The sequence below is a fragment of the Lichenostomus cassidix genome, chromosome 3 (assembly GCF_008360975.1).
Source record: "Lichenostomus cassidix isolate B80296 chromosome 3, HeHo_3.0, whole genome shotgun sequence".
Lineage (NCBI taxonomy): Eukaryota > Metazoa > Chordata > Aves > Passeriformes > Meliphagidae > Lichenostomus > Lichenostomus cassidix.
The window spans coordinates 913,697-938,194 of record NC_139483.1 but is presented as its reverse complement, the minus strand read 5'-3'; the positions used below and the strand labels follow the sequence as shown (position 1 = coordinate 938,194).

General features: G+C 41.3%; 1 protein-coding gene across 5 annotated transcripts in view; it reads right to left on the bottom strand.

The window, feature by feature from the left end:
* Window positions 1–24,498, bottom strand: part of PLCB1 (phospholipase C beta 1) — a 344,760-nt gene that overhangs the window by 123,625 nt on the left and 196,637 nt on the right. For all 5 annotated transcript variants that reach the window (XM_085053971.1, XM_085053973.1, XM_085053976.1 and 2 more), the window contains exons 4-9: window positions 15,857–15,997; window positions 10,356–10,435; window positions 7,823–7,876; window positions 7,215–7,290; window positions 1,991–2,091; window positions 442–608 (exon numbers count right to left, since the gene is read on the bottom strand). In XM_085053971.1, coding sequence (XP_084910097.1) covers window positions 442–608; window positions 1,991–2,091; window positions 7,215–7,290; window positions 7,823–7,876; window positions 10,356–10,435; window positions 15,857–15,997 — 619 coding nt within the window. The remainder of the gene's footprint in view (window positions 1–441; window positions 609–1,990; window positions 2,092–7,214; window positions 7,291–7,822; window positions 7,877–10,355; window positions 10,436–15,856; window positions 15,998–24,498) is intronic.

Here is a 24,498-nt window from a genome sequence, read left to right as displayed (position 1 = left end):
ACACTGCGCTGATCTCATGTCTTACTTTGTATACCAGTTTATCCAAAAGCAGAGGGATAGACTTAACACTATTATTAAATGACAGAATTATCATGCTCTTAGTTCCATTGTCCCTGATTTTTTCTTTCAACTTTACATTCTAGATGCTGGTAAACAGTCACTGGTGATAGGTTTCTGCTGAGGGTCACATAGCAGAGCAACTGTTCTGTCAATCACACACACTGAAAAGCAAACATAGCCTCTTCCTTCCTAACCTGATACCAACCATACACATTTAAAAATGCACCACATGATGTCTCACAGGCCTGCATGATCCAAAAAGTAGACAGCTGGGAAAGTAATTTGATTCTGAACCAAATTTTGCTTCAGCATGCAAGATAATTGAGTTACTTGAGTTTCAAATCAGGAACCGAGTACAGCAAGAGTGTGAAATCCACTGACCTTTCTTTGCTAGGTTGCTGTTTGGTTCGTACTTCTCAATCAGCACTTGAACTTGCTCTTGTTTGAGTGGTGGATAAAGGATCTCATTTAATCGTGGATCCCGTTGCTTCAAATTTATAAAGTCCATCATCTGATCCACAGTAAGGTATGGCTTGCTCTTGGCACCGCTGGAGAGAAATTAAAGCAACAGCAAAGTAATTTAAATACATTTCCTTGAAGTCTTGTTCCATGTCTGAAACTTCCCAAGGAAATGGAAACAAAATTCAAACTATCATCCCACAAAAACATTGCTCCACTGTGTCTCTGCACTAATTTATTTTGTCAAAGACTCTTCATCAGACGTCTAGGAAGAAGATCTTTGACAATGTTCAGCATTACTGGCATCAATGGGAAGACTTGGAGCAATGCTAAAAGCCTTTCATTCCTCTGAATTCTTGGAATTAGGCTATATAAAAAAATTAAAAAGAAAACAACCATGGAACTGAATTCCGAGCTTGCCACAAACACTCTGCTGGCATTCCTGGCCCAACTATTTGGGTTTGCTGCTGAATAACAGCAACCCCAACTTCATTATTCTAGTTATTTTTGCGGGCGTTTTTTTATAAACCTTCCAAAAGCTGTGAGGTGCTCCGCCAAGCAAGCCAAGAGATGACTATTTAGAGAGTCAGTAAAAAGAGCAGAGTTTGGGTACAAGTTGTGCCCAGAAGGAGATGCAGGAAGCCTCCAAGGCAGGTGATGAGCTCAGGTCTGTCTAGAGCACTCAGGACTGACCTAGTTCTGCTCTGCCAGGGAGCAATGGGAAGCTTGTCCTGGGTGCAGTGGGAGCAAACTGGGACAGGGCTGTGCTCCCCTGAAACCCTGACCTCAGAGACAGCAATGCCAAAAGGGGAATATGAGCACAGCCATGGTGCTGAAATGCATTCACCAATTGCTTTGGTGGTTGTGGGGTATATTTTGGAAATGGCTTTCCTCTCATACTGCTAAATGTTCTGACTCCATTGATCAGGCTCTGCTGAAACTGGAAGTACACGAATTGCTGCAAGGGGTAGAAGCACCAGGAGTTACAGAGCTCATAACTGAATGTATGAAATCAGTTGTAGCCGGCTGCTAATTTAATTTCACTGTGTGAATTTACGATACACAAATACTAAAAGTTACTGCATATTTTTCCAATTCCTAATTAAGCTTTTTGGGGTGATTATACATATTCTCATTCCTATTCCATGCTGTTATTGCTTATTACTCTTCTTTCTTTACTTTCTTGGAAACCTAAACTATCCTGATCAATACAGAAAAACAAGACCTGGCAGTTCTGCTCCTCTAGGAACAAATTCCTTTAAAACTCAAGCCATCAAAAGTGGAGGTAAAAGCCTGGGAGAGACGGAACCCTTGATCCAAGGGTAAATAACATCTCTACTTGACATTTAAATCTGTTACTGGCAAGAACTGCATGCTGCTATAGTATAAATAACCTACTTTGCCATCCCCAGCCCAGAAGATCAGTGAACGGGGAAAATAAACAAATAAACCAATGAGTGTCTTTCCTTACAACTCAGAAAAGATGTGGTCAATCTCAGGCCGAGGGCAGAGGTTGTTTAAGAACACTCTGTACACTTCTGGCGTGAAGTCGTCTTGAGGGATTGAATCATTCTGTGAAATGGGGAAGAAAAAACAGTGAAAGAAAGAGCAGTTTTACATGTTCTTTGCAAACAGATCATTCACTTTTTGGCTGCTTTTGATTTCCTTCCTGCAACATAGGGGAGCCCAGATTCTGCAGGATTATAAATTCCCCTGAATCACAGAGCAATTTAAAGAGTACATCTTTAAAAAAAAAACATATAAACACATCTATCAGCTTCCATGAGGCACAGTTATCTCATTCCCTGAGCACCTGCAAAGGAGGAGGAAGGGACATCTCCCCATCTAAACCTATGCTGTAGGTGAGGACCTACAGCATAAATAAGTGTATCAGTCCTGACGAAGCCTCTGAGCTCACCCCCAGTGGTTCTGAGCCTGTGTTTTTGGGTGAGCAGAATAGCAGCATCAGAGAAAATGAGGATGTCATTCATCTTTCCAGAGCTTTCACAAAACTAGGGAACAAACTGGGTCACTGTGTCATTACTAACACACTTGTTCTCTCACAGAAGCAGAGATTTTGCCTTTTCCTTCCTGAAGATACATGTTCAAGATGCCACAGTTCTGGGCAAGACTCAAGCAGCACAGCCTTTCCATACACCTTTGTCCCAAACACTCAGTGTAACACATTTGGCAATCAGATTTCTTTTACAGGAATTGAAAAAATGCTCTCCTGCAGAAGAGATGCCAGTATTTTTTTTCCTTACATTTTCTAAAATTCAGAGCCATTTAAGCTTTGTCCAACTTCTAGATGACAATTTCATACCCTCACTACATTTTTCTCTGAAAAAATCGAATTACTGGAGGCAATTACTGGGCTTTGCATGAAGCTTGAGAGTCCTTCATCCAAAGCTGGGACATGTGGTCTCTGGGGAGAACCACAGGCCCACAGGATGCCTGTCCATGCTCCAAAATATGATGACTAGAGGAGGAAAATTTTAAGTTGGGCACAGAGCTGCTTGCTTGGAAGGCTGTTGGAACCTGGCTGTCTGGGAAGCGAGCTGCTGCTGGAGCAATCAGTGCTTGTATTTATTCTGCCTGTTTAACACCGTTGCCAAGGGAACCGGAAGCATCCATTCAAGCCTTTGTCAAACGGAAGGAAACTTTTCTCTATTTTTCCTGCTTTAGGTTACAATAAATAAATGAGACCACAGGCGTCGCTTTGTCTCCTTTCATCCATGAACCCTGCAGAGGCTCCAGAGGTTTTTGTTCTGTGTTTCTGCCCACGAGAGCAGATTGACCAAGCTGAGCTGTTCCACTGCTCTGCCTGGATAACCATTGCCAGGCTCCAGCTTTCTAAGGTCACCAGCCCTCAGACCCTTGTGCCCTCCTTTTTTTGACAGCCTGTGAGTGGCTGCAGGGTGAACTGGTTCAAAGCTTACTCAGCCAAAACCTCCCTGGGTATTTTACATACACATACAGATATTTTATATTCCTGATCCAGGCAACTCAGCAATGGCCCAGCTGCAAAATCCAGTGCAAGGGTGGATGGAGAAGTTGGGAAGCTGAAGGTAGAGGATGGAAATAGCTCCTATCAGTGACACTGAGCCTTTATCATGACACTTTGATAAATTTGAGCTGTGGTGCTCTCAGTGCTAATACCTGTGTTTTCCTGAAGGCTGTGATTCTCAAAGCTTGGGAATTCTCTTGTTTGAGCCAGCAGCCTGCCCTCCCCTGCTCCCTCTGCTTACAACTCCTGTCCAGCAGGCCATTGCTCCTCAGCCAGCGCTTGTCCCAAGGGCTTTTTAATGATTCTCTAACTACCACCAAACTACAATCCCCCATCAACCTTCTATTTTTTCCTTTACAGGGGATTTGAAGGTGCTCAGCCGTACAAACGTGGGTCTCTTCCAGCGACCTGAGATCCAGGCTTTGATTTGCCACTCACACCCAATGAACAGGCCTCAGTTTACCTCCCTGTATCTCCAAACACCCACTACAAAGAGAGGAACCAACACAAGCTTTCAGGCATAAGTATACAGAACTTTTTAATAAATATTTCCTACCAGCAACAATAATCAATGGGCTACAAACCACAAATATTGAGATGGGAGTTGAAAGCCACCTCAAGCTCAACCTCAGACAACTATATTTGGCTTCCAAAAGCCTGTCTGCCCAAAGGGATTAAAATACACTGCCCCCTTACTCAGCCTGGTCTGAGCCATCCCCATTTCAGAGGAACCACCCACACACCTTCTGGGCTCATCTCTGTTTTTGAGACCAGTGAATGCAGCACAAACCTTCTGTACCATATGAGAGCATCCCTTGTTTTCCAGCTTGGCTTAATATTGGCATTTAATTTTATTCTGTGATTAAGACTCTCTACTAATTTCAAGCACTGTTGATTTATGATTTGCCTGGTAACCTGCCTGCTTTTCTAACATCTGTATCCCGTCAGTTATGTATTTTGCAGCACAAGAGCTAATTCAGATTATTTGCACTGACTGGATTCAAGAGCTGGTTATTTTATTTTAACAGTCAAGCTCACTGGTGCTTCATTGTGAACCTCAGCATTAACTGGAAGGCAAAAACCAGTCTGCACAGACAAAAGAGCAGCTAAAATACAGGTCTTCAAATTCTATTTAAGGTACCTTTGACTGAAACAAACAAAAATATCCAACAATAACAAAAAGCAACCCCCTTCCCAAAAAGTAGCCAAGGTTTAAAAACAAATCATAGGGGAATGAGATGCCAAACTCAGAAATTCATTGGGGTATTTCAAAACTTGGTTTAAACCTTTATTTAAAGATTCCTCTGATTTCAGATCTGCTGGATGATGCCTGTTCCAAAAATCAGATTACACAGGGTTTGGTCCTGCAAGACTCTGCACAGGCCAGTTCTGACCCAGAAAGAGAGAAATTAATAAAGCCATGCTTTGAAAAGGTGCTTGACTTGAAATCCATGGCTCATCCCACGGTGGTCATGCTCTGCTGCTTGGCTGAATCAGGGCGGGAGTGCTCAGCTCTGAAGAGAATCTGTCCTTTATTAAGGTCCTTAAATATGAAATGAAGGATTTATTTTCAGCAATTCCAAGAATCCTCTCTGGTCTGTTTCTCAGGATGAAAACAATTATCCATGCCATGAGAACTCTTCCTCCTCTTGCACTAAACGCAGTGCCTGCATGCCGTGCCACGAGGTGTCCTGGCAAACACGCCCAGGGAATTCCATGGAGAGCAGGGCTGATGAATGGGGATATTTGTCCTGTCACAGAAAAGCACACACAGGGACACTCTCCTCTGGCACCTGTGCCCAGGTCACTGCAAAAGGCAGCTGAGGGACTGTCCTGGGCTTGCAGATTCATTCCTAAATTCCAAGAGCTGCAGCAAAACATCCTGTGAAGCTCGTGGCCAGCGAGCTCCATACCTTCCCAGAGTGATGAGAGGTGTGGAAACTCATAGAGAAAAGCTTTAAAGGGATCTTCATGAGGTATGAATATGAAAAACCAATGAGCCTAAGCTGTTAATGTCCATGAGAGACTTTCATGAATTTGGTGTTATTTTGCTGAGCAAGACTCCCTGATATCCATGTCTTGCCTGCTGCTGGAGTTCCCTACTCTGCCAAGGCTTTATGGGAACACCATTTGTCCAGCAGTACAACAGGGCAGAAAACCTGGAAGTTGCAGCTAAGAATTTCACTTGTTTGAATAAATAGGAACACAAAGGAAAAGAGCTGTAGTTGAAGTTCTGCTTTTCTTCTATTTCGTTACCTCCGTGAGATTCAGTTTTGCCCTTCTACAATATTTTTCAAAGATGAACACAGTTTTCTTTGGTGCATGCAGCATATTTCTCTTTTGTCCCAACCAATCTACTTTACACTCTGAATAATTTTCAAGATGGTATCCCAGCAACAAGCATGCAGCAGTGTCTATGTAAAACTGGCTCTACTTAGATAAATAGCAGAAAAAGGCTGCAGTTTCTTCCAAGGACCCAAATGATATTTAAATTTTCTTTTCAGAGACACGTAGTATACAGAAGAAATAAATCAGCTGATTCAAAAAAGCAGCACCTCAGAGATTTTTTTGCATCCCTTGTCTTGTTTGCTATCAGTTAAATGGAAACTGATTTTTAAAATTATTCTCTCCATGTCTCTAACCTCAAAATATTACTTTAGATAAGATCATTATAATATTTTTTACCTACTTTGCTGACATTCCTTGGAATTTTATGGAATTGAGGTCCCAAACCTATGAAGGAAAGTCTCACTGTAAGGGGTGCCTGAGGTTTGGCTGGTGAATATTTTGCTCCATTGTTCTTCTGGAGCTGCAGGAATGGGCTCTATTAAACCCCTGGGGAAGCAAACACCAAGGAAACCTCACAGCACAGAGTTTTGTACAAGAGCAAGGGATCAGGAGATGCAGGCTCTCCACAGCCACAGAATGGTTTTGCCTCACCTCTTGGACCCCTGAATGTGGGAATTATCCTGCAAGAAGCTTCTTGGAGGAGAATCTCCACCTGGGAGGAAAACCTCGCTTCAGAAGTGAGGTGTGACAAGACATCCCTCTGTGGTCCCTCCCAGCCTTACCCACCCTGTGATTCTGTGACTCCAGCATTAACTGGAATCACCTGCTCGACCTCCTTCCTTCTGAAAAAAGCCTTCTTGAGGGTGAGGTACCATCCTGGAAATGCTCTGGGCTGAGGAGAGCTCCTGGATTAGCAGGACACAATGGCTGCAACCCCCAGTGTTAACAGTTTCCACACTACAGTTTCCACACTGCACAACTGCACCACTTACTTCATGTACCTTCTAGATAAGGCACGGTGGGTTTAGCTGTCACTTATCTCCTGCTACAGATTACACCTTGGGCTAACACTGCTCTGCAATCATGCCTGGAAAATTGTGCAACAGCCACCTATTCTTAACATGTCCTCACAGGACTCCTCCAGGACTGGTCACACAAACTCTGCCCTTTCTTTGAATTCCTTCAGGCTTCTTCCAGGGGCTCATGGTCCCTACATGACTTCAAATCAAAGGTACTCAGATGGGTATCAGGAATTTCTGTGAGGGAAAGACAGAGCTGCTGCTGAGGAGCCATCCAGCAGCAAAGCCAGCATGGCAGGATCAACCTTGAGCAAACTCAATAGAGGGGAAACAGCACCAAATCCAAGCAATGCTAGATCTGAACGACTGCAGATGCTTACCCTGGAAGAGGGAAGATTACAGGCTTCCAATGCAGTCTCTACTCGTTTTCTGTCGGAGGAGAACAAGCGGTATATGCTGCAAAATGAAGACAAAACAGAGGGATTTGGCTTAAAGACATGCCTTGATGGCCCATGTGGCTCAAAGAGTGAATATCTCTTATCAGCCTATTGCTTCTTTAGCTATTTCCATTTGCTGGCTGCTTAGTAACACAGGGGAGTTTAACAGTGCTCACAGTTTTTACTCTCCCCCACACCAGCCCCATGTCCAGCAGGCATTTATTTCAGCTATCACTGCTCTCCTCATATTCCCCCAGTGACATGCAATTTGAATCTCTTTATGGGCACGTGCCCATGAGATAAAGAAATTATGGTTGTTCTTCTGGTATTTTTTTTCTTTTCACAAGCAGAATGAACCAGGCAGAGGAGTGGAATGTCTGTGCCCAAAGGGCATTTGAACAGAGACATCCCGAGTATCACTGGCCACTCTTTCCTGCAAAACGTGTTAGAAACAGATGGTAAAATCATGCTTCTAGACACAGGGGCCCCATGCCCATCCCAAATCCATATTCACACCCCAAAGTCATGGAAGGAAGGGGAACAGCACTTACTTCTTCAGAGGAATGCGTCCCTCTGGAGTCACCTGCAGCTTGAGTTTTGTGTAGCTGCAGAGAGAAAAGCATCCTGCTTTACTTTTACAGCATTTTCAAGTACCTCTCCACCAACTTTGTAGCTCAGGGCTAGTGCTCTGATCATGTGGCAAGTTTCACTCAGCTCTTTCTCTCAGCACAAAAACCTGTTGGGATATCACTGCTGAGTAAAAACCTTTTGCTGTCTGTCCCGAGATAACTGTAAAGGAGTTTTGCAGTATCACGATCTGGTGGAAACGCTTAAATATTTAAGAGGATTTTTTTCCTGTTAAATCCCCAACTTTTTCACTTTACCCACTGGTCTGCCAAAAGAAGAAACTGCATGGTTCTAACAAACTTTCCTTTTCTTCCCAACAGAATATGCCATTAGCAACCACATCAAAGGCAAAGTGCATGCTAAAACTAGGATAACTGGGATAGAAACATTTTCATAAATCCTTGACTCCCCACATGCATCTTCTGGAAACTGAAGTCTTTCATGCTACTGTGTCACCAAACCCATTTCCCAGCACTGAAGTAAATTAAAACAAAAAAAAAATCACATCAGTTATTAAAAAAAATAAAGTTTCTTTTATATTGCCTTCTATTTTTTTTTAAATTTTGACTAGATTTTGGTCACATTCAGTGTTTTCCTCTGTAGCCAAGGATGCTAGAAATAACAGAAGATGTGGAAAAGCGTCTCAAGCTGTTTATTATTTTGCTTCTGATGCTCCAAGGAACTGAATGTCATAAAGAAAAAAACCTTCATTCTGCTCTAATACAATTTGGTTTCCTATTTCAACAAAAGAGTTCTGATAGGACTCCGACCAACCCTTTGCTTAGTACAATAATTATAATGGGGAAATAATTTAATCTTCAAAGTCATAGATTTCTTAAGTGACTGATTTGGCATCTGTGCAGAGGACCTGGAAAACCTTACAGTTTCCAAGTGATTTATTAATTAGTGGAAAAAGACACAGGAATGCCATGCTTGCCTGCTACTGAATCTACGCAGTGTGTCCAGTGACTTCATCTTTAATTAATATGGCTTGAGGAACTGCCAAAGAACAGCTCCAAACCAGGCTGGCTCTACTGTACTGGGAGATGACACATTTCTCCTCTGAATTGGGTAGGAAAAAGCCCATTAGGCAGAGCCACAATCCTCCCCACTACAGACCTGGCAGCAGAGCCCTGTGGCCACCTTCAGGTGCAAGGAAATTGTAGAACCAAGTCCCTCCCAAAACTCATCTCCAACCTATGGAGCTGAAGTAAGTCACCTGCTCAGGTAAGCACATTCACCACTACCAATCTGCAGAGCCAAAAGGAAATGTTCAATGTTCCCATCCATTTGGGATTTTGTTTGCCTAATACATCACTGCTGTCCCAACACACCGTGATCAGACACAAAGCTGTAGTTCCAGCAACACCCAGCCTTCAGAAGAGCTTCCTCAGGGATTTTTGTGGACTCCAGCTGCACCACAAGAAACACTAGGAGAAGGAAATGCATGTCCACATGTGCACATCCCTCCTTCCCAGAACAGGCACCTGTGAGTGAGTCCATGGGACTGAAGGTGAGCAGTCTGGAACATTCTCACTGTGGTGCATTTAACAACATTAGCCATTCACAGCCTCAGAAAGTTTAGGAAAGGGTGGGTTAACCTGCTTTTTGGATGGAAGCAAGTTTTAGGAACCTAAGCCCTACTTTGGGATTTAGCTGGACTGAACCTCTGTCTGTGAGCAGGAAAAGGTGTTTGGGGGAGACACTAAGCTGACTTTAAGAAGCTAACTCACAGGCTGGGGAAGGTGCATTCCCTCCTTCAGAACCCTACCTCACCACCATCAATTTCTGTCGGGCTTTGCCACACCATTCTCAAAGCTACCATTTACACAAAACTGCCTCAGCCTGTGCACTTCTCATCAGTTGAGACTTGCTAACCTCAGGTTTAGCTCTCTTCCTGTTTAGGTGTGTATTTCACCCCAAACATTCTCATAAACTTCTACTTCATTGCAAGCAATTCAGAATATGCTCAATCTGCCAAGCAATCCAGATGAATGGATTCCCAGCTTCTCCCTGCATCTGAAAACCAGAGGGATCAGACAGAGAAAAAAGGGACTTCTGACATTTTGGTAGTTTGTTATTTTTGGTTGTTGTTGTTGTTATCAATAAGACAAAAAGGAAAACAAATCAGAAGCAAGTCACTTCAGAATATTCTTTCTTTTTAAATGGAGACCTTCAGCCTACAGCTGAAGCTACAACTATATATGGGGCAGGGAGCATTTAATTTTTTTTTCTGCAATGATTTAGTAGTTTTCAAGGAGAACCCGAACAAGACTTTGGTTTAAATGACTTCTAGATAACAGGCTTTTTAAAACCATAAGAACAAGGACCTGTGTTTACAGAAGTGACAAGTCACCAGAGCAGAAACAATAGATGACAAGGTGAGTAAGAAGCAAGGAGGAAAATGACGCAGAGAGAACAGCAACACCCACAGCATGACATGCAGGGGCCACTTACGCTTTTTCCAGAAACGCGTCCCTTGACATGTTCTGTGCCAACAAATTTGTTGCCAAACTGAACACTTCATCCGACCATTCCTATGAAGAGAAAAAGTGAATAAATGAGGCTCGGTTTAGATGTTTACAGACACAATGCATAATATTTTTGGAAATTATGCTTTTTAAAAAAGGAGCCTAATTAAAGCCTGAATTTGATTTTTCCAATTACAGCTTCCCTCCTCATCTGTGACACCTGATTTTTTCATGCTGCAAAAGAAATGAAGACTGTTACACATACAAGTCCAGAATCCATCCAAGATCTTGCCAGTCAATATAAGAAATAAGGCTAAAAGAAACCAAACCAGCAGAAATATATGGGAATACATTTAAATTACTCTGATGTACAAGAAGAATGGAAGTCTAAACAGAACACCTCTTTCCCCCCTGACTGCACATCCTTACACTGTGGTCTTATCCATCACTAAATTATTTTTCTTTCTTGCTACCATGATGTAGGGAAGAAATGCCATAGAAGCATGGCACTGGGTTGGGAAGGGACATCCAAGAGCATCTGGACCCAACCCCCTGCCATGGGCAGGGACAACTTCCCCTAGACCAGGTTGCTCCACACTGCTCAAGTCCTGCCCTTGCATCCCTGACCTCTCCTGGGTTCCCAGCAGGGCTGATCCATGATTATAAACTAAAGTTTAGACTCTCAGAGCTTGTCCTGCTCTCCTCCCTCACAGGTCTCTCCTGCAGCTCTGCATTGACAATTTCAGCGCACATTTCCTTTCTAACTTGGTGCTTACCCACAATCTTTAATTGCAAACCTTTTTATTCACAAACTTTCTTAATCACAACTGTGGTTTTTGGATTGGCTTTGTTTCACCTTGTTAAAAGAAAGGGACAAAAACAAGCAATGCCTTTGCAAACAATGTGATTTTTTTTGTTTTAGTTGACAAAGCTTTCTGAGTTTTGTTTCAAATTAAAATCATGTTTCCTTTCATAACAGTTCAAATCTGAAATTCCCACTGCCACACAGCCTCTCAGATACATACTCTATGCGAAGTATTCCCTTCTCCTTGGCTTTTCTTTTTCATGAGGAAAATTTAAATTAAAAAAGAAAAAAAAAGGAGGATTTCATTCTGACAAAAATGGATAGGGATGGGAAGTATCACTGATTTCCAATGAAATGAATGGTCCTATGTCACTTTGGGGCTTATTATACCTAAAAAACCTCATGTTTCCACAAGACCACATGATTAATTTAAGAGAGGTTCAGAAGTCGGGTTTTTTCCCATCTTTTTTATGTGCTATGTTTTTTCCCCTCAAATTATCAGCTCTTGTTCCTGAAACTGGTCTTGCACTGCTGCTCCCAGGAGGAATAGATAAGGCTGCCTGTATGCCCAGTGCTTTAGTGGCCTCTGATACCCTGCAGCTCTCAGATCCTGAAGTCCAAACCCATTCCCAGCTCACCCCTAAGCAGCTGAGGTAGCACATCTCCTGTGGCTGGTGTTTCTGCAAGAGAAACCTTTTTCCCTTGGACACAGACTTGTTCTGGAGGCAAATCAGCACTGCTGAGACAGTCCTCCCCTCCACCTTCTCGTGACCACTTCCCTTTTTCTTCTTTCATTGTTTTCCCTTCTTAGGTCTGATTTAAAAAATCAGGGGTGTGAGAAAGCAGAGGACGAGGAGCAGTCGGGATTGTTAGCAACACAACTGCTTTGCTGTGACTCTTGGAACAGAGAGCGTATTAAGAGCAGCATCTGTTTTTCTTCTTGGCAACTCATTTTTTCAGGCTCAAAATAGGCTCATCTTGTAAACATTGCTTTGTTTAGGCACTAATAATAGCTGCTCAGACTTCTCCCTGTGACACTAACGGCTGCAGAGATTAACAGCAACACAAAATATTATTTAGAAACCAAAAACAAGCTGGCTTCTAACAGATCTTGATGGACTGTTTTTATCTAGCTGCTTCTGCTGGGCTTAAAGCTGAAATATTTTGTATAAAACAGAAGAAGGGCGCTTCAAGAGTGTCCCACACCCCCAGCTCTTCCTTTTCTTTGTCTGAATGCTTGTTGACAGGAATGTAAGGGGAACTCACTTATTATGTGCCTGTCACACACATTATTTATATGAGCAGCCTTGCCATTTGTTCCATTTTGTTCCTTTGCTAGCTTTTCCTTTGCTAGCTTTTCCTGGCTCTCCAAAGCAATCCCATCACTCTTGCCAAATATTCTGAGGGCTTCCTGCAGGCTGAGCCATTCCTAACCAGGTCAAAAGCAAAACTTGCTCATTGTCTCTCCCATTTAAGGGTCTCCATTCCAGCCACCCCAGAGCCACAACCAAAAAGCCAAGATCAGAAAATCTGCCAAGGACCTCATCATCTTTCCAACCCTTGGAACAGGGGCAACTATGGAGCTGAAGGAATAAAGAGATGCTTGGGACTGACTTTGCTGGGTTCGCACCAAGCCTGCATCAGGATGCCATAAGACATTTAGAGCAACAGAAGAGATGAGACCTTTTCCATAAGAAAAGGCAGCACAGAGCCTTGAAAACACTTCCTTCAAACTGGGACTGACCATGTGTGAAGGCAATGTTCCTTCCACTTTTTTTTTTTGGTGGGAGGCTAACAAAGCAAGTGGATGAAATTCTACACTTTCACAATTTTATTTTACAAAACCCATATCAAATGGATTTGAATTTATATGGCTTACTTCAGCATTTTATTGTACTGATCAAGCTCTTACATACACTGGGGAAGCTAGAAAAATAAAGATGCATGGCCAAAACCATAGTGTAGCATGACTCGTGAATCATCTCTGATGACATCGTTTTACTTAAGGAGGAATTCATCAGCTCTCAGTGATGCATTTTACCCAAAGTGCATCAAACCGAGGAGAAACAGATTTCCTTGGGCTCTGCACAGGGCCTGTATGGCCAGGACTGGCAGAGCAGAAAGGAGAGAGCTGGCATGAGAGGCACAAAAGAGAGTGAGAGAAAAGAGATGGGAAAAATGAGATGTTCACTTTTGAAGCTACTGGATTTGGGAAGAGAATGAACTACTATAGAGCAGGCAGAGGTTTGACTTCTTCAAGTTGCGAATACAGACAGAGAACACGAGCATTTGCTCATAATGGGGCTTGAGAATAAACCTCTGCTGCTTACCCAGCAATCTGGATGCACACAAAGCAATCCTACCCCAAGACAGACACTCCTGAATGAAAATAGTGAGCAATCTCTCAGTGCTGCTCCTCCTCACCATCAGGTCACACCTTCCCTCCTGCCCTTTAGACCTAATAAATTTCAAGCTGCATTCTTTGAACAAACCAGGAGCCTGGCAGCTTATCACTAATGTGCTTTAAATATGAGTTACTTTCTCCTGCAGGAATGGACATAAAGCAGCACGCTGACATTTCTATTTAGTGCACCTGAAACAAGCTGAATAACCCAAGACTTGCATTTTCCTAATTCTCCAGTAACTTGGGCAGTGGCTGTGACAAACAGAGCTTGTAGCAGAAAAGGCAGCCCTCTGTAAAGGGAGGAAACCCTATAATTGAATAATTTTAACTGCCTCATTAAGACCATTATAGTTTAACTTTGCCTTTCTCCTTAAAGGAGGTCTGGTCAACATTTGCCACACAACTTTAAAAATAAGGTATCACAAATGAAGGGTTAACAAAAAAATATTCATGCACTGAAAAGGAAAGGTGGGGGAGATTTCCACTGGCACTTGCTTTCCCTGGAACATCATAAGGGTCAAAATTTGCAAGTGTGGTGCTGAAAACATCTTGTACTGACATTCCTTCCCAGAGCTCCCCAAAGAGATTTGTGCCTAATGTACTTATTCATTACAGCTTCTCTGAGTCACTGCATGGGGCTCAGAGACAATAAAGACCAGATTCTGTGTTCTGGTTCATATAAAGTAGGAAAACAGGTAAAAAAGAGAGGAATTTTTAGATGTGTTCAACTGTTTGTATTCAAACCATCAGGATATTTAACATGACCTCAAGCACAGCTAATCTGCAACGCCTTAAAAATTCCATCCCCAGGCAATAGTGCACAACCTATCAAATATTAATTTATTTGCTCTATTGCATTTACAAACAAAAAGGAAGACTCGGATTCTTAGATACTAAAGATGGTAGGAGTTACTCAATATCTAGAGCACCCAAGCTTTTACAAAACATGGTTTTATCCTCTGTATTTTAAGATTCCATCATCAAACAGAAAATAGCCCTAAAATACACATTTCGGTGCTGTTTCAGCTAATAGATTATGGCTCACTGACTGCAGGCTAGACAGGAAAAAGAAAGACATAAGCTTCTGAACTGGATGATTTTCCCTGCTCCTTGATAACGGATAACAATTTCTGCTGGTAAAGCTTTAGCATACCTTTCCATTTTCCATCATAAACATAGCTCTCTTTCTTTTCTTGAAGAGTTGTTTCAATCACTTTAATTTCTGCATCAATAAGGTCTCTCACCTTAGAAAGAGTAGAGCTGTACATTTTGAAGTCTGAGGACAGCATTTCCCTCTCAGCTGTTCATGGACCACCACAAACTCTTTTTGTTTATATTCTTCCATGCCAAATTAAATTTGGAAATCCTATTTTTGCCAAACTGACTAACTGGCTAAAGAAGATTAGCAGAAACTAATTTGGCAAGCAAAAATGTCCCCTTCTAGTTGAAGGCTTTCATCCTCTGACCATTTTGCACATCACAACAATCCTTGTTGCCTGTGAGGTGACAAAACAACTCCTTGCTGTTGTTAAATCACAGCAGGCTACAGAGAATCTCTTTTTAGCACAATCTAGTGAACTCCAAGATGGAAGAAAGCTCACAGGAAAGTGCTGTGTGCATGGACACCTGGAGGCTGGGATCAGAGCTAACCCATATGAGTGGAAGAGGAAAGAGGAGAAGCTTTGGAATCTCTATTTGAAACAGATAAAGCAAAGAGCTCCCACTTCATTAAACAGAATTGAATTGGAGAGAAAATGGAGGAAGAAGGAAAAACTAACTCCAAAACTACTAATATCAGTTATATTGGCACACACCGATGTTTTATGTTGTGTGTTGGACAGAAAAAAGGGAACTGATGGACCTGCATGGAAAAAGCACTTTGATGTCGACTACACAATTCTTATCAAGGGCTATCAGTAGGCAAAATGTGATGCCACTGGTGAAATATACTGATGTGTGTTTGGGGATCCACAGTGTCACATCTCACACCTGAGTTAAAGTTTGTGGGTACCACTATTTTCACCGTGATTATATGGGCTTTGCAAGCAATGTATCTGAACGTTAGCACACTTACCAGGGGCAGAAATCTTGCCAAATAAATTCCTTTAAAAAATAAAACAAAAAAAGATCGCACACTTCTTCTTGGGAACTGAGCGGCACAGCTCAGAATAGAACTGCAGCTCATTTCATAGCAATTCCCACTTTCAGGTAATCTATCCCTATCTCGAAACATTACTTCCAAAACATGAATTTGATCTGAGAGATGAATGTGTTTTACCTTTGCTATATCATCTTGGAATGCCACCAGGTTCAAGTAGGATATATTGACCAGGTCTGGGCCATATACAACAGTTATCATCCGATTTTCCAGCCGACCTCCTGCGTTCCCAGCATCCAGCAGCTCGCGCAGCTTCGGATCCTGCAGGTGAAATAATGATGAAATAATTAAAAGCCTTCTGCAAATACTTACACTAAAAGTGGTGCAAAAATTGCAAATACTTCCATTTTGAAAACTTGCATTATTTTGAACATTTTAAACATGACGGCACTCGGTTCACGTCTGGTTAATGACTTATTAAATACTTAAAGTTATTAACCCAGAATAACGAGGAAACCACTGCTGTAAATCCTTCAAAGCCTTTGAGCTCTACATTGGTGCTCTAAGGACTCAGAGCTGTCCAGCTGATGGCTGCACACACCTATTTTCAGTCATTTTGCCTCAGAAGTTAAGTAAACCCAAACTGTGTTGCTTATCAGCAAAACACAATCTGTCCAAAGACTACTGGCCTCAGCAGAGAGTTTCCCTGCAATTTTAATGGATTTTAGATAAAAGTGAAAATGAGAACTTAGTTTTTTCTAAGGAATTAAGACTTGTGAAATTACCTTTCTCAAACACTATGAAATGAATAATGGAATTCTAGCACTGCCCTCCTCTTTCTTCTTCATGTTCAAAAGGTCATGTATTATTTAAATTATTAGATATATTCAATTTAGATTTCGTTTTAAGCCTTTTTTTTTTCATTTTATGTCCAATACGGAATCATAAAACCATTTAAGTTAGAAAACACCTTTATGAGTATTGAGTCCAACTGTTCCCCCAGCACTGCCAACCCCACCACTAACCCATGTCCCCAAATGCCACATCCACAGGCCTGTTAAACCCCCAGGGATGGTGACTCAACCACTTCCGTGAGCACCTTCCTCCAGCCTTGATAGAGGAATGACTACCTAACGTTCCTGTGAAGGAAAGGTACATCCAGTGATTTTTATCAGCTATTAATAGCCTGAAACGGAGCTTCACTGGCAACCTAAGCATGTGAGTAAAGACCTCAGGTTATTTGGTGACTCTCCTCATTTCTGCTAGGCTGCACCATTTCCAAGGAATGCACTCAGTTCGTTTTAAACTAAGAAAACTGCTTGATCCTTGGCCTCACAGTGAAGTTTATAAAGACAGATGAAAAGCTGCCCTGCATGACTGGATTCAATCCTTTGAAAAGAGCCTGTATAACGTGAAAGCTCAGGTTTCCTAGAAGGAAAGACTTTTCAGTCTCCTACAAAAACTGAAAAATGGCCAGGGAACAGAATCCCTGTGGGATGACAGATTCTGTACACACATCAAATTATTTCAAAACTGACACAATAAATCTACAGCAGTTTAAATTTCATTTTCCCATGAACCTTCTCCCCCCACTGTCTGCATATGTTCAGTGTTTATGGTATTCTTAATATTCAATAATTTTTTCAATAAGTATCTGAATTTCCACCAACTGATACAAATTAAATTTAATAGAACAAGGTTAAGATGATAAAAAGGGCCACTTTCCATGGATCTTGCAGGAAATATTGTACCAACAAGACATCAATCTAAAGGACATCTCCAGATTGGTATCATATCTTCTCAGAGGCATTGGAGCTGTGTGTGTATTTACCAAACGCTTCACCAGGTTTAGGAAAACATTTTTGGAGGATGAGGTATAAACTGGAAAGAAAGTACAAGCCTGTCCATCAGAAGTGCTGAATCTCTTAAAATACTGGGTATGATGGCAAGTGTTGCAGGAAAACAGACAGAATAATCCTGTTTAAGGGCTCTGCAAATTGTGAACATCATTGTGCTCCAAGACAAAGATGGTTTCGTGGGTAAACAAGTTAATCACAGGCTCTCACAGGAGAGAAAAACAGGAGAGTGATACAAAAATAGTCGTCGTGTTTCAGAGATGAGGATTCAAAGGAGACAGACAAAGAAATGGTATCATTTAGATCTGGGAGAAGAGCTAGAGAAATGCCCTGCAGTTGCTAAGTCAGTCATGGTGTATTACTAGATGGGTTACTTTCTCTTTTATTTCCAGGCTGGACGTTACAAAGCTTTGTTTTATGTCTGTGGGAGATGAGAATCCATCTACTTTTTACCCTCTCCCATTTCAAACCCCAAATCAGACAGATAAATGCCTCTGCTCAAGGGCCTGTCTGGGAACAGCATCATTCTTTCTGGGCTCAGACAGAACAGGATTGTCTATCTGCTTTCACTCCCTTTTACATCATTGTCATTCCTCTTCCCTCTCCCTGGCTCAACCTCCTGCTCACAGTTTCACTCTGGATGATGAACTGCAATTGTAGCAACAAAAGAAGGGAGAAGATAACCTTTTCCTTTCCTTTCGTATTTACAGTCGGCCAAGGGATGTCTCAGTGATGAATCACCCTCTGGTTAGACAAAGATACGCATTAGCCACGCACCACAGAATGAAAAAAGCAACATATTTGAAATGAGATGCTTTTTCCAAGCAAATTCATCAAAAAAGAAGTTATCCAGCACTGGCTCAGTACAGTTTTTAGAAGTGCGAAGTAAGTGGCAAATCAAGCAATGTGAGAATGAACTTGGTTTTCGAATTCTTTTTTTTTTTTTTTGGCCAGGTTTTAAAGGCAAGCAATTAGACAGACTATCCTCTTTGGGTTGCTGCGTTGAATGGCTAAAATGTTGAATTCCTCTGTCATGTTCAAGGTTTGCCTAGCAAAATTTGAAGCACACAGTCCATTACAGCAATGCATTATCCATCCACCATCCAGCAGCTGTTAACAAAGGAATACAGCACACATCCTGGGCTATCCCAGAGCAACCTGCTGTGTGCCCCACACTGACAACAGACATTTTTACAGCTGTTTTTTAATAATTTTTTTAAGGTCAGTGCAAGAGAATAATTTTGATCCTAACATGAATCATGCCCTTTTTGACCCTGCCATGGGTGTATTTGCCCTTGAAGGGTGACAGATGCACTTGTCAGTGACAGCCTCACCCTTAGCTGATGATCTAGGTCATAATTTAGTCCTTAGATCTGAAGTCCTCAGACACCAGAGCCCACTGGCAGCTCCCACTTTCCTCATGAACAGCTCTGCTCCCTTGTTACCGTGCTTTGCTGCAAACACCACTAAGGAGATGAGCAAAAAATTCTTTATCAACATCTTGAAGATGATCAATGCCCTATGAATCAAAGCCCTTTTCAAAATGTCAGCAGGTTTTCCTGCAGAGATGGTAGGAAAGCACATGGGGAAAGAGATTAAAACCAAGTGGCACAACCAAATTTAGCTTCTTTTATGTTAATTGGATTATTTTGATTTTGATAATTCCACTTTAAGGAATTACACTGAAAAGCCTGCTGCTGTTTGGAGCTGTTTTTCATATACTGGCTCATGAATGGACAGACTAGGTTTTGGGATAAGCTCTTTCCTAGACTGGAGCCTCATTTGGAACATATTGAACTCTCTGACAGACACTCAGAAGAATTATAACTATTTTATCTTGATTACAGTAATTTTTGGGACACCTGAGCTACTGAAGTTTGGGAACATGCCCATGGGATGGTCATGTTGGCAAACAGCAACTGTTGGCAATACCCACATAACTCATCAAAGTTCCCTTTGTAGCTTAATTAAGTTTGCTTTGATGTTTCCTGACAAGAGAGCATCCCTTTGGTTCTTCCAGTCAAAAGGCTCAGGGGTCATCCTACTTTTTCCCTTCCACTAAAGTCTAGTAGGAGCTTCAGCTCAAGGACTGGAGATGCCTGAAAACTGCCCTGAACCAGGTCAGGAAAATCAATGTTTTCTATGGGACATGAATTCCCATGTGTGCTTGAATTCCCATAATGTGCTTGAATTCCCAGAGGGAGATGGCATTTGTGAGCAGGCAAATATGGAAAGGTGATAAGGATGATGTTGGCAACACAAAGAGCTTTAAAAACAATAAAAAATTTACTTAAGTCATGTCAGATTGAGAATGGAGTTTGGTCAGAGGTCTATCTGCTCATTTGGGGAAAAAAACTTCTCTATTTGGTTGTGCTGGTTTGAGAAAACTATCGAAGAAAATATACCTTAAATCAATGGGAAATAGAGAGAGAATAGAGAAAAAATTAACCCGAAACATTAAAAAAGATAAATAAAAGCTTACAGAATTCCTACAATTTTCATGAAAAATGCAAAATAATGACTTTTTCTTAGAAACAAGATGGTTAAAACTAGATTTCAATCAGACTTCCAAAACTTTCTCCTGCTGTACTTCCCTTTCGCTGGAAATCATAAGAATAACATAAACTCAGAGAGGTACCTCAGCCACATTAAAATCTCTGCTTTTCACTGTGATTGGTGTTATTAAAATGTAGGTCTTAACCCGAAATCCCAATTAGTGTGTGCTCTGCACAGCACAAAAATGCCACAACATCTTTTATTAGTATCACCAGCTCTTCAAACTTTTTTTTCCTGAAAACCTGCAACACACCATCTGTCTGTGGAAATGTTCTGGTTTCTTCATACACTGTCATAAAAGGCTGCCATGAGGTTCTGTGGCACTCAAACACTGATTCCAACACACCAGGGAGCAGCAGGTCAGCCCCCTTTTCTTACTGATGCTTCTCAAAGCTGCAGCATCATCTCTGAGAGCAGCTCCTGATCCCTTTAAAAAGGAAAGGAATCTGTTCCGTCCTAAATACTTCCCTCGGGGTTTGACAGTCTGATAGTTCGATTTTTGATGGCCAAACTGGGTGATTATCAAGAGAACCAGCCGGAACTTCTGGGTTGCTAGAACAGGTGTGCAACTAAGTACAGAACATTTTTACTGAAGACATTAATTCACAGTGCAAAAAACTCTCAAAACTATTTTACAGAGCTATAAGGGTACTTCAGAATTCTCCAGACTGTAACTATCATAGGAGATATCAATACCAGTAACTATCATGATTCCAAATTGTTACATTTATGTCCTGATAACTCCAGGAGAGATTTTAAACAAAAATGGCATAGACTTTCATCTTAATTTTCTGCTCATCAAAGTGAGATTTCCAAGCATTCAAAACTGCATTTATATTTTTCTAGCTCTTTATGCATCCTAGAAGAGGGAATATAGGGGAGGAAAGAAGCATAATTACATAAGTTAGCTACATATGCAAAGAGGTTTCCAGGAAAGTTTGAGGCTTAAACAAAGTACCTTGCTAAATTAGGACCTTATATTGTGACTCCATTGAAGGCAAAACTCCCACAGATTTTCTACAAATAGAGCAACGTCTTGTCTTCAAGAACGCCTTATCACAGAGCGTTTATCAACAAAAATGTATATATATGTATATATAGATCGTATGGATATCTCATATATTTGTCCCAGATTTCAAAATAGCAGCTCTTAACACTTTGAGCCCCAGGTAAGTTGCTGGCTTAGGGACAGTAAAATAAGAAACTCTAAGTGACTCTTAAAATCAGACCACTTAGCCCTGTGGCTACCTAGGTACTTCAGCTGAGTGCCCCAGCCCCAGCTGTGCTGCAGGGATCCAACCAAACTCCTCCGTGCCAGCTGCCCAGCACAGCAGACCAGGGAAGGGTAGGAGGTCCTTTGCAAGGCTCTTGAAACGATTTTGTATCACTGGTGGTACTCAGCTCTGGACTGCAACTGTTCTTGGGTCCATGATGATACCTAAGAGGTGCTTCTCGTCTTTGTAGCTGCACCAGCCTGACCCTCAGAAACAAAATGTCCCTTTTAACTGGCTGCAATTCTCTGCTAACAATCCCCACAAGGATTTCAAAGCTGCTTCAAATATTCTTTGTGTCACACATCACTAAGAACTTCCCATCAAGTGCACTGGCAGACTTGTCCTTCAAAGAAACTGCATCTTTCTTCTCTCCCTCCTTTGTTAAGACCAAAGTAAAAACTCTCAAGTTTAGCTTTCAGCAATCCCTCTCACTAAATAAGGAGAATGTCCATGCATGGGAATCTCATCTACACATCTCAGTGACAGGATTTTGTCTGTCTGTCTGAGTGACAGTCATGTGAAATGAATATACTCCAATTACTACATCAAAGATATTCAAAACAGTGTCCTCCAGACTCTCTTTCATTACACAGAATATACAGGAAGTTTGGTAGTTAAGTGTATTTATTTATATCAAGTTATCCTTACCAAAATCATTGTCATTAAACCAGAAATGTTTTTAGCCTAATAAACACTGCAGTATGGTTTTAACACAAATAATGTCTTCACACATTTCACAAAAGAGATCAACGTATAACCAAAATATTTGCAAATAAATTTCTCCTTTCTAAGGTTTTAAAATGGATTCCAAACTTGGCATGATATCACTATACTACCTAGGCACAGAAAAAGAACCAGGATCTTGTTTAAACACCCAAGTCATGCAGACACTGTTTCTGTGCAAAGCAAGTCAGTGCACACAAAACGAAAGGAAGTTTCTTTAAAAAATACTCCCAATCATCTAAACTGGTCCCAACTTGACCATCTGCTCAGCTAGTGCAATGGAATATTTCTGACATAAAACACAGCATGAGATAAAAGGAGTCAGAAATGCTGTAGTCAGTGCCTAGGGAAGGAGATCCAAGGCATGCATTGACTCCTACAGATCTGGTATGTGTAGCAAGACCAAATATCTCAGATGTAACTAAAATCCAAGTGCTGTTCTTCCCACAGATATTATCAGGGAGGACAGGATACCATAAATCACACCTCAAACAGTCAATGCTGTTTCTTCTTCTCTACGAAACCTAGTTCAGAACAACAGTTGCTTTCCCTGAAACAGTTTAATCCAATTCTATGCTTGAAGTATGAACACCAATACATCAAGTTTACCAGGAATAGGTTATGAAGAAGAGTGAAGATACTTCTTTTCCTGTGATGTACAACTTTTCAGGAAGAGAGAATATGTGCCACCTTAATACATATTTTTCTTTGGCAAAGGAATAAGAGGGAAGCAAATCTCTGCCTGTACAAATGAACTTTGGAAAAGAGAGGACTGTGTCAACAGGCATTTCCAAATATAATTCTATCTGTGAGCTCTGAAAATGCAGGATGAATTCATGCTGACTTTCTAAATACCCACATTGTAAGATGTGGGTCATTTAAAAACATAAAATGTGATTAATCGGTATTTTTATGACACTTAGGGATATCTCCCCCCCAAAAATCATCAGGTCCTATGTCAGCCACCACATCTGGAGGATAGAATGCATACTTTGGAAGTTCACAGACCACACCAAGCTGGAGGGAGCAGCTGATGTGCTGGACAGCAAGGCTGACAGATCCCTTTCAACCTACAGTTTTCAATGACACCACGATTTCTGTACTAGATGTGCTGCAAAAGTGTGCTGGAGACAACACTATAAACTCATGGATATTCAGTGCCGGTTTTGGTGAAGATACTACTTCTCCTTACAGAACAAAACCAGATTGATTTCTGGGGGAAAGGGAGAGAGATACCCAAATGATATCTCCCATGTACAGTGAAAACAGGATTTGATCTGAAATACAAAGAGAATGAATGTACGTGCTGAGAAAAAGCCCAGGGACAAAACCAGGGCCACCTCATTCCTCTTCTTCTGACCTTTCTCACAGTTCAAGTGATCCAAATCCAGCTTCCCTAGGTCTCTCATGACAGAACATTAAGCAAATATTCAGCCTGGGTAGTTTGGTTTTTTTTTAGTTTTCCTTCTTGATGTTCATGTTCCTCAAGATGTTTTTTTCTTAGGTTCACAGTATTTAAGTTCCAACGTGTTTGCAAGACTGTGTGTTCTAACAAAAAGCAAGTGACAGTATAAACCATCTAAGTAAAATCAGACCAAATGTGGTGTTTTTCAGTGCTTTTGGATGTGGCTGTGATTAACATGAAAAATCTTTACATCTCACAGGGTAAATCTTAATTTATATGACATTTCTAAAGAGGTGAAATACTGAGCAGCTACAACCATTCACAACATTCTTCTAGGTGTTTTCTAAATTTTTTACCAATTTTTATCAGCTGCAGATGGCTCATTATTTTAATGATGACCTTTAAACACATACATTTCCCTTCCCTTCTTTTCCTTCCTCAAAATTCCATGAGATTTTCTTCAATTTAATTTTAAAGGATGAGATTAGCAGATAGTGGTGAAAAGAAACTTGTCTCATTTTCATGTCACTTTTATTAACTCATTTTCTTTGGTCTGTATTAGACTATTGAAAAACCTATAAAAAGTCTTTAAAAGAAATGATTTCTACAGCAACTTGCATAGCACCTAAGGGCACGAGGAGCTGGAACAGCAGCTCAATTTTCACTTATCTATAAATCTCATATGCATTGCTCTTCCAATTCAGAATTGCTGTGTAGAGTTAGTTTAATAGGGTTACTTCAGAGGTTGAGGTACAATCAGCTCTTCATTTATCTGGCATTTGTGAAAATCTGAGATGCTTCAAATGAGCTGAATGAGAGGTATTGTGGGGATCCCACCACGCTGCTCTGGAGTGCTCCACAAGGGCTGCAGTACAATCACTTGCATTTTAATGCATTATTTTTTTCCAGCTGGTGGAAATATGTACATCCAGACGGTCTGAAATGCTGAATACACCAACTACCCACCCCACACAAACAGAACAGATGAAACATGGAAAGCCATAATTG